This window comes from Triticum aestivum, chromosome 4B, assembly GCF_018294505.1.
Source record: "Triticum aestivum cultivar Chinese Spring chromosome 4B, IWGSC CS RefSeq v2.1, whole genome shotgun sequence".
Classification (NCBI taxonomy): Eukaryota; Viridiplantae; Streptophyta; class Magnoliopsida; order Poales; family Poaceae; genus Triticum; species Triticum aestivum.
In genome coordinates, this window is record NC_057804.1 from 623,761,814 (window position 1) to 623,772,943 (window position 11,130).

The window sequence follows — 11,130 nt, forward strand, 5'->3', positions numbered from 1 at the left end:
GCGTAGCCGCGCCCGACGCAGGCGCCGTCTTCCGCCGCCGCATCGCCGCCGCCTCTGCCTTGCCGCCGGTCTCTCCTCCGCCCCGTCGCCGACCCCTTCGCCTCCGGCCGGAGCCAGCCGCGCCGTCCGGAGCCGACCTCGCTGCCCGCGGCTCCAACTCCGGCGTCCTCCGCTGCCGCGGCGCCGTCCTCCGCGCCTCCGGCGGCCCGGCCTCTCCTTCGTCCTTCCCCGACTCCGGCAGTCAAGCTCCGGCCTCCTCCCCGACTCCGATTGACTTCTTCTCCCCCCCCCCCCCCCCCGTTTTTTTCGCTAAGTCCTTAACTGCCATAAAAATTGTTGCATTTTCATTGCATCACATCTTCACGTCCGTGGCTCTGTTTCATGCATGTAGTATGTCAAATTGTTCGTCTCGAAGAGTACGTCATTTCATTCCATTGAATCATTTACATTTGAGCTTATCTTGATGCCCGAAATGCTGTTGGAAGAGGGCTTCATACTGTTAGTTTTAGATTCTTATCAGAACGAGCTGTTTTGTCATTTTTACCATGATTGATGTGTGCATCCTATGGACTTGGTCCCTAAATGTGTTTTGAACTAGGCTATGTCTTCTTTAAATAGGTTCTTACCATGTATTTTTGTGATCAATGTGGTGACTAGCACAAGCATGCAAACTAGGCTTCGTGTTAACGCCGATTTTAGTCTCTGTTCTGCTGTAATTTTGATGCCATGTAAACATGTCGCTACAGAGAGATCCATGCATAATTTGAGATACTTCAGTAAGGGTGTTTTAAAAACATGGTTTTGCTATATCCATCCATGGTCCTGGTTGCAATTATGGAGTAGTCTAGCATGTCATTTTCGTGCTCTACTTTTGCTTCAAATTGTTTCCTGACAGATTGTTTACATGTTATTCAATTTTGCCGGGGTTGTTGTAGTTGGTCCGGATATGCTATGATCTTGTTTCTTGCCATGTATAGCTTCTATGACATGTCTTCTTGATGGATGTATGCTTAGTTTATCATGGGATGCTCTGTAGTGAGTGCATCGAGCTCACGAAGGTGCCTTCATAATTATGTCAATGCCATGCTTTGTTTGCTGAATCTGTTAACGGAACTTGCTATGTTTACGTGGGTGCCATCCTATTCTATGGTCCTTTTTGGCTTATGGTCAGTAAGGGACTTTTGATCTATGCTTTGAGTAGATTCATGCCATGTCTCATTTTGCTATTATAAGTTTCTGTAGCATGTTGATAGCTTGCTCTGAACATTGCTTCGTGCTGCTGTTTATGCCATGCCCAACCTGATAATATTTTTGCACTTCTCCATGCTTGTTTGAACCTGTTATGATGTGATTTAGCCGTAGCCCAGTATTCCTCTTTTGTAAAGCATCTCCTGTAGATCATTGCCATATGCTTTTTTTTATGTTGGGGTGCTGTAGCATAGTTTCTTGTTGCATGCTAAGTAACATCGTGCTGTTAACCGCAGCTTTGTGTCATTCTTGTCTTGCTTGTCATTTGCAAACCGTGCATCCAAATCCGGTGATCTTTATATCGATTTCAACCGAAATCATCTCATCTTTCCAGCGGCATACTTGGTTTGCCAAGTTGATGCTTTGTTCACCATCTTTCCTTCCGAAGCACGCATATGCATTGCATACCACATCTCGCATATCATGACATGTATTGCATCATGTTGCTTGTGCATTGCACAGTGATTTATTGTGGTTCCTTTGCTTGTGTTCTTGCTTTGGGTAGAGCCGGGAGACGAGTACGTGCACGAGGAACCTGTTGAGAACGCTTACGAGGATCCAGCCTTCGACAACTCTGAGAACCTTGCAGGCAAGATGATCATACCTTCGATATCACTTCTATCTCTGCTTGCTAGTACTCGCTCTATCGCTATGTTAGCTCTACCTGCCTTTGTTTACCATGCCTCCCTGTTGCCATGTCAACCCTCTAACCAACCTGACCTAGCAACCGTTGTTTGGCTATGTCACCGCTTTTGCTCAGCCCCTCTTATAGCGTTGTTAGTTGCAGGTGAAGATGAAGTTTGTTCCTGGTCGGAACATGGATATTTTGGGATATCACAATATCTCCTGTTTAATTAATGCATCTTATATACTTGGTAAAGGGTGGAAGGCTCGGCCTTATGCCTGGTGACTTGTTCCACTCTTGCCGCCCTAGTTTCCATCATACCGGTGTTATGTTCCTTGATTTTGCGTTCCTTACACGGTTGGGTGATTTATGGGACCCCCTTAACAGTTCGCTTTGAATAAAACTCCTCCAGCAAGGCCCAACCTTGGTTTTACCATTTGCCACCTAAGCCCTTTTCCCTTGGGTTTTTCGCGAGCCCAAGGGTCATCTTTATTTACCCCCCCCCCCCCCGGGCCAGTGCTCGTCGTGAGTGTTGGTCCAACCTGTCAACCGCCGGTGGCCACCAAGGGCAACTCTGGGCTGGCCTACCGGAAGTTTGGACGATCCGGTGTGCCCTGAGAACGAGATATGCGCAGCTCCTATCGGGATTTGTCGGCGCATCGGGCGGCTTTGCTGGTCTTGTTTTACCATTGTCGAAATGTTTTGCGAACCGGGATTCCGAGACTGATCGGGTCTTCCCGGGAGAAGGTTTATCCTTCGTTGACCGTGAGAGCTTGTGATGGGCTGAGTTGGGACACCCCTGCAGGGTATATAATCTTTCGAAAGCCGTGCCCGCGGTTATGAGGCAGATGGGAATTTGTTAATGTCCGGTTGTAGATAACTTGACACTTGACTTCATTAAAATGCATCAACCGCGTGTGTAGCCGTGATGGTCTCTTCTCGGCGGAGTCCGGGAAGTGAACACGTTTTGTGTTATGCTTGACGTAAGTAGTTTCAGGATCACTTCTTGATCACTTCTAGCTTCTCGACCGACGCGTTGCTTCTCTTCTCGCTCTCACTTGCGTATGTTAGCCACCATATATGCTTAGTGCTTGCCGCAGCTCCACCATATTACCCTTTCCTACCTATGAGCTTAAATAGTCTTGATCTCGCGGGTGTGAGATTGCTGAGTCCCTGTGGCTCACAGATTCTACCAAAACAGATGCAGGTGCCGAGGATACTGGCGCAAATGGCGCAACTGAGCTGAAGTGGGAATTTGATGAGGCCCTTGGTCGTTACTATGTTTCGTTTCCAGATGATCAGTAGAGGAGCCCAGTCGGGACGATCGGGGATCTAGCATTTGGGGTTGTCTTCTTTTCATTTGAACTTGACCGTAGCCGGTCTATGAGTGTATTTGAATGATGTATGATCTTAATTATGTATTGTGTGAAGTGGCGATTGTAAGCCAACTCTCTGTATCCCATTCTTGTTCATTACATGGGATTGCATGAAGATGACCCTTCTTGCGACAAAACCACCATGCGGTTATGCCTCTAAGTCGTGCTTCGACACGTGGGAGATATAGCTGCATCGTGGGTGTTACACTCGTGGCCCCCTGACGCTCCACCGACCTCAACTCCAACTCCATATATTCCATTTCACGGAGAAAAAATTAGAGATAAAGTTTCATCACGTTTTATGATACAGAGCCGCCGCCAAGCCCTAATCTCTCTCGGGAGGCCTGATCTCGAGTCCGTTCGGGGCTCCGGAGAGGGGGATTCGTCGCCATCGTCATCATCAACCATCCTCCATCACCAATTTCATGATGTTCACTGCCGTGCGTGAGTAATTCCATCGTAGGCTTGCTGGACGGTGATGGGTTGGATGAGATTTAACCTTTAATCAAGTTAGTTTTGTTAGGGTTTGATCCCTAGTATCCACTATGTTCTGAGATCGATGTTGCTATGACTTTGCTATGCTTAATGCTTGTCACTAGGGCCCGAGTGCCATGATTTCAGATCTGAACCTATTGTGTTTTCATGAATATATGCGTGTTCTTGATCCTATCTTGCAAGTCTATAGTCACCTAATATGTGTTATGATCCGACAACCCCGAAGTGACAATAATCGGGATACTTCTCGGTGATGACCGTAGTTTGAGGAGTTCATGTATTCACTATGTGTTAATGCTTTGGTCCGGTACTCTATAAAAGGAGGCCTTAATATCCCTTAGTTTCCACTAGGACCCCACTGCCATGGGAGGGTAGGACAAAAGATGTCATGCAAGTTCTTTTCCATAAGCACGTATGACTATATTCGGAATACATGCCTATATTATATTGATGAACTGGAGCTAGTTCTGTGTCACCCTATGTTATAGCTATTACATGAGGAATCGCATCCGACTATCCATCACTGATCCAATGCCTACGAGCTTTTCACATCTTGTGTTTTGCTTATTTACTTTTCCGTTGCTACTGTTACATCTACTACAAAACTATTATCTTTACTTTTGCCACTGTTACCATTACTATCATACCACTTTGCTATTAAATACTTTGCTGCAGATACTAAGTTATCCAGGTGTGGTTGAATTGACAACTCAACTGCTAATACTTAAGAATATTATTTGGCTCCCCTTGTGTCGAATCAATAAATTTGGGTTGAATACTCTACCCTCGAAAGCTGTTGCGATCCCTACACTTGTGGGTTATCAAGTGACTTGGTCAAAACTTGCTAGCTGTACGCCAGAACATACCCAAAGCCCTCCTCATGTAAATAAGTAGCTTCCCAAGGCAAGCTACATACTTTTTCACAGGACACTAAAGAAAAAGTAATAAAAACAAGAAAAACCAAAGCTTAGGCACTTTAGTTTGTTTTTAGTATTCTGAACTATTATTTCACCATGTCTCCATCCCCTAATTGCCAGAGCTAAATGCAGTATTCACTGACCGTCATCTAGGAGTAGATAGACTAGCTAATGCAGCGGATCTTGATGCAACGACGAGATGACCCTAGCAACGGTCGGGCTCGGTCTCGCGTGACATCTCCCCCAAGGACTTGCCCTTGGGCTCCGGAACAACAGCGGCGACGTGTGGGACTTGATGGACATCGCGGTCTCCAGATCACGACTACGTTGACTGGGTTGCAGTGATGAATCTTCGGGTCCGAGCTCCAGGCTTGGTCCGAGCATATGTGACCTTTATCCCATGGCGGGTGCGAAACCAGCTCTTGGGCGGTGATTGCTTGAGAATCTTCGGCCATATCCGAAGTCGCGGCGGAAGATCCTATCACTAGATTTGTTTCGTTAGGAGTCATGTCTAGACACAGGGTGGGAGTTGAGCTTTTGTGACCACACAACAGGACATGTACGGGCCACCAATGTTGGAGCTAAATCCGACAGATCTCAGGTAGGGGGTCCCGAGCTAGTGATCTCGGTTAGATGGTCACAGAAAGAGTAGGGACACGGTGTTTACCCAGGTCCTACTCGATAAACATGCAGAATATTTGAATATGCCTTGAAGTGGGCACCAAGTCTTCGGAGGATCCTACCTTGAGTATGCCAGGGGTCATGGGAAACATGGCCCAGACCGGCCCATGAGTGATAGACCGGCGAGGTGAGTACCCCCTAATTCATGACACCGTCACTTGCTCTCCACTCTGATCTTGCCAACATAAGTTGTTCATTGTATTGGTCATCGTGAACCTTCAACCTCCCCGTGACTTCCTCCATAGTCATCATTTTGAAATCGCCAAACTGCTCTATGGTAGATGCAATTTGGAGAAACTTTGATGAAACCGTTCGAAGAATTTTCTCGACGATAGTTGTCTCATTGAACTTTTCTCCAAGCCCTCGTATCTCATAGGTGATGGTTGTCATCCTAAGAGTGAAGGCATCGACTGTTTCTATGTCTTTCATCTTGAGCCTATCATACTAGGACTTGAGTTTTCCTAGCTGGTTCTATGATAAAATCTATGCTTGCTTTCAGATCTTCCATAACTGAAGATGATCTTTAAGCCAAAGGAAAACTTGCACTCTAGCTCGTGATGGGTTAGAGGGGAGGGGGAGCTCCCATAACCTCACAGTGTCAAGTACAATAGAAACTTTTGCCTGGTCAACTCTAGTTCGACAGGTAAAGAGAAGAGCTTCTACTTCTAAGAACAACTTCTGTGATTATTTCACAATGTTGTCATCCCTAGATGTGGCGGAGCCACTCCAAAACCGCTCTTAGCGTATATGGTTTCGAGGGCAGCTCACCTGGTTTGCATGTTTATTTTATCCTTTTTTTGCGGGGATGTCTATTTTATCCTTGATGTGCTTAAATCATATCTCCATAATTGTAGTATTGTAACACACAACGAGGGTTCTGTGTTAACGTATGTAGATCTTGTATAGATGAAAACGTATTGTACATACCGTATCTTCCCGATCTGTTGTTGATACATTTAGATTGTTTCTTGGCTTCCAAGCCTTTGTAACCGAGTCATATATATATATGAGCCGATCGCCCATGTTGTGAGGCGTCTTCCCTCAAACCACTTCTCTGGTTACACGTTTATACTCTGAGAAATAAACTTGCTAAGAAACACATTGGAATAGTCGTCCTAAATTTTAGTGTTGCTGGTGATGGGTGGGGGTGTGGGCAAAAATCCCCCAAACCTCAATGATAGGTCAAATAAAATGTTATTTATCCTATTCAACCGTACTACGATACAGAGAAAGAAGAACATCTACTTCTTAAAATAATTCTGACGATTATTTCACCATGTCGCCATCCCCTAATTGCCAAAACTGAATGCAGTGTTCACCGACAGTCATCTAGGAGTAGATAGACTACCTAGCAGTGGTCGGGCTCGGTCTCACGTGACATCTCCTCCAAGGACTTGCCCTTGGGCTCGGGAACGAGGAAGGTGAACAGGAAGCCCATCAAGCTGCACCCAGCGAGCACGAGGAGCGAGTAGCGCACGCCGATGCCGGGGTGGTATCCATGGGCGGTCTTGGCCGGGTCGGGGCTCTGGGCGAGGTACAAGAACCCGAAGGAGCCGATGATGGCGCCCACCTTCCCCGAGGCGGCCGATATCCCGTGGCACGTCGCGCGGAGCCTCGCGGGGTAGATCTCGGCGGGGACGATGAAGGTGGTGGCGTTGGGGCCGAAGTTGGCGAAGAAGAAGGTGAGCGCGTACATGACGACGAAGCCGGCCTGGTGGCCCTGGCCCGTCCAGTAGTCGTAGGGCACGGCGAGGCCGACCATGAAGGCAGTCATCATGAAGAAGCCCATGAGCTGGATCTTGAAGCGGCCGATGGAGTCGATGAAGGCGACGGTGAACCAGTAGCCCGGCACGGTGCCGCAGAGGGCGATCAGGATCTGGGCCCTCGCGATGTGGAACAGCTCGTCCAGCGCGCTCATCGTCGGCGCCGGCGGGATCCATCCGATCGCGCTGAAGATGTCCTTCTGGAACAGGTTCTGCGAGTAGTAGGCGATGTCCAGGAGGAGCCACGTCGACGCGGTGCCGACGAGGTGGAGCCCGTGCCGGCGCACGAACTCCCCGGAGAAGAGGCCGAACGACGGCAGCGGCGTGTGGGACTTGATGGTAATCACGGTCTCCAGATCACCGGCCTGCTCCTTGGTGATCTCCACCTGGAGCACCTTGGACATGTCGGCCGCGGCGCGCTCGGCGTTCTTGGCGATGAGCGCCGTGTACCGCGCCGTCTCGGGCATCTTCATCCGCCAGTAGAAGGTGAGCGCGGCGGGGAGCGCGCCGAGCATGAGGACGATGCGCCACACGTAGTCCGCCTGCGCCGGGGTGGACGCCGCGGGGTCCGCCGCGTACGGCGGCGCCGGGAACAGGTCCCTGAACAGCGCCGTGATCCCGATCGCCACGCCGCCGCCAGCGAGGATGCCAAACCCCTGCATCGCGAAGACGGCGGCGATGAACGCCCCGCGCGTCCGCTTGTTGGCGTACTCGGACATGATGGTGGCGGAGAGCGGGTAGTCGCCGCCGATCCCAAAGCCGAGCCAGAACCTGAAGAAGCAGAGCGTGGCCATGACGCTGGTGGGCGTGTTGCCGAACGAGAGCCCCGACGCGACAGAGCAGAGGATCATGAGCATCAGCGTCATGCCGTACACGCTCTTCCGGCCAACCTTGTCACCCAGCCAGCCGAAGAAGAGCTGGCCGGAGAGCGTGCCGACGAACGCCACGCCGTTGACGACCGCGGAGACGGTCGGCGGGAGGCTGCCCGGGCGGGGCGAGCCCGGGACGGTGTAGTAGATGCGGCCGATGAGCTTGGTGACGAGGGAGATGCAGAAGAGGTCGTAGGCGTCGGTGAAGAAGCCCATGCCGGCGACGATGATGGCCGTGAAGTGGTACCACTGCGTCTTGGCGCCGTCCAGCGCCGAGAGCACGTGCACCTGGTCGCCCGCCATTGCCACCGCGCGCGCGCCAACCTCTCTCTATGCGTGCGTTCCGGCAGGCGGCGAAAAAAAGTGGTGGTGCGATCCGGCGCGGTGGAAGGTTTGTTGAGGTTTAGGATGGGAGTGAACTGAGGGAGAAGGCACAGGTGTCTGTCAGCCATGTATATACGGAGAGGTGGGCATATTCGGGGCTCCTGGTCCTTCGTTCCTTCGAGACCAACTACTTCTCCCTGTTTAACGGTTCTCTTCTCTCCCGCAAAAATAAATTCTCTTCTTTGTAGAGAAAAAACATGGATGGGCTCAGAGTTTCCCGTGCGTAGCGAAGCTCTTTTGCGCGCATGCGGGGGACACATTCTTGTTTTGTCTGCCACAATAGGTACATTCAATCACCTGAATTTCGAATTTGGGGTGAATCAATTTTGGTTGATGAAATAGTCGGAGGGGAGGAAGAAACTCGTCGGAGGGGAGGAAGAAGCTTGTTGGGCAGGCTACCCCGGTATCTATACTTAGGGTTTAGGGTGGGGGCAATGGTGCAGATTCGCCGGACAGAAAACCGGCGAGGCCGGGGCTAGAGGGATTGCCATGGGCGGCAAAAGACTGGTGGTGAGGGGAGGTTGAGGGGAGGGCAGTGTGGCGAGGCGGGCGCGCGAGCGCGGCCGGCCGCGGGTGGTCAGTGGCGGAGCTATGTAGGATCCTTTGGGGGGGGGGGGGGGGGGGGGGGGGGCAAACATAAATATGGGTGTTTAGCTGGCCAAAATATTCTATTTTTCCTAATCTTCCTCTCCTCTCAAAAAAATTCTTTCACAAATTTGACCAAGGCTGGGGGGCCATGGCCCCTGCAGCCTTCAACGTAGCTCCGCCACTGCGGGTGGTGGTGGCCGGCGGTTCGGCCGGTGGAACATTGGGAGGTCGTAGGTGAGAGGAAGAAGAAGGGTCGCATGTCGTTAGATCTGCATCTGGCATACAAAATGAATCGACTGGCCGACTTTGAAAATTCAGTCGACTTACCTATAGCCAATCCCTTTGTCTGCAGTATCCAACGTCCTTACTTTTTTGTGTTTATATATCCACACATGATCAAACTATGTCACATGAACCAAAACATGCCAGCCTTCGCTGTTGAGAGGGGCTCGCGTGTAACCTACTACTGTACCAAGAATTCCAGATAAGATTGTATACACCGTCGTGTTAAGGTTGCTTTTTTAATTGATTAAAGTTGCTTTGATTTGTAAAGTTTCATGGTGATATATGTTGTGCCATTTGGGGAGGGGGGGGGAGGCATGCATTTCTATGAATTTGTATTTATAGGCTACCAATCCTTCATCTTGTGTGTACCAAGTACAATTGCGTGTTCCTGATGTTTTGTGTTTAACATTTTATAGTGTTGTACTATAGCCATGGTTTTGTAGAATTTTTGTTATGTTATATTATAGTATCGCAAGATCCCCATGCAAAATATATATTACAAAATCATGTCTAAAGTTAATACATCCTTGCCCATTCACAACTTTTCCAATACTTTATTACCATGAGTTTAACATCAAGGATTGTTACCACCTAATAACTCATTACCAATATTGTAGGGAAATGTTGGCTATTGTTAGCTAAAAATAATCAAATGAAATCAAAATTAAATGGTTATCCTTAGAAAAATAAGATGTACATGAGTCTATTGGTTCTTGCAGGTCTCGGGTTTGAATCCCCTCTCCTCATAGTCCCTAAGAAGGTTGTTTCATGTTAGCAAAACATGGGACGACTTCAAGTCTAGGACATAGCATAAATATTGCACTTGAAAATAAAACATGGCACTTCTTGTTACGTCTCAAAATATGCATGTTTGACAACGTGTTCTACCAACATGAATCCATACTAATGGGACTGATGTCGGCTTATCCATGACCTGTGAAACATGGTCACCATCTAACATGTATGATAGTCTTCCAATATGTGCCCATATATCGTCAACAAGCATATACCATTAGAACAACACCATAGAGCATATGAATTTCACAAACAAATCATGTATTTATCGAGAAGATATTTAAGAAAAAAGAATTAGTATCTCGTGAAGAAAAAAGTTGTCCTTCCCAATTATAGTGCCACAGTTGTCACTCCATTTAGTTTTTGCGAAAGAATATACTCACCACCAATGCTTCCCACTATTGAGCACTCTCCAATTTGTTTCTTGCAAAGTTGATTTGTTGCACACAACTAGAGTTCTTACCACCAACCTCAGTTTAACTCAAAATGCTCAGATATATCCCTTGCAAAGGGTTGTTGACATGGAAATGCATAGTGACGTTATTGAGAATACCGCTCAAAGCACGCAAAGTGACCACAATAGTGCTAAAGTTTTATACTATATGCATGGAAACGTAATCTATAAAAAATGACTTTTGCGACATGACAATAGTAGTGCTACAGTTTCTACATTATATGCACGGAAAGATAATCTCTAAAAAAAGACTTACACAGTTTCTATGTCTTTCTTCTCTCTCTCCTACGTTCTATATATTAAGTTCATGCCATTCAAATACACTTGTTGAAGGATTCATGTGTTTAAAATCATGTAGGATTCCAGGTCTGTGCTCAATTCTTCGTTTTTCTTATTCCTACTCCCTCGGTTCCTAAATAGTTGAGGTTTTAGGTTTGTCCTAAGTAAAACTTCCTCAAGTCTGACCAAGTTTATAGAAAAAATATATCCACAACTTCAAGTATAAATAGTATAAAGTACATTACAATGAATCCAATGAAACTAATTTGGCGTTGTAGATGTTGATATATTTTCTGTAGAGTTGGTCAAACTTGGCTCATGTTGGGTTTTTAGGTTGTGGCTCAGCTACTTTGGCTCGGCCTGAGCGCTCT

At 48.0% G+C, this 11,130-nt stretch overlaps 1 protein-coding gene across 2 annotated transcripts; it reads right to left on the reverse strand.

The window, feature by feature from the left end:
- Positions 1-1,793: 1,793 nt before the first annotated feature.
- On the reverse strand, positions 1,794-8,451 carry LOC123089455 (probable inorganic phosphate transporter 1-7). Of its 2 annotated transcripts, XM_044511135.1 has the most exons (2): positions 6,705-8,451; positions 1,794-2,065 (listed from the first exon to the last, which is right to left on the reverse strand). In XM_044511135.1, exons 1-2 carry the CDS (start codon positions 8,275-8,277, stop codon positions 1,992-1,994), a joined length of 1,647 nt encoding a protein of 548 aa, XP_044367070.1. In that variant the 5' UTR covers positions 8,278-8,451; the 3' UTR covers positions 1,794-1,991. The 2 variants fall into 2 exon arrangements, with proteins under 2 accessions (XP_044367070.1, XP_044367069.1); XM_044511134.1 differs by lacking the exon at positions 1,794-2,065 and having other exon boundaries at positions 6,521-8,448.
- Between the last annotated feature and the right edge of the window lie 2,679 nt (positions 8,452-11,130).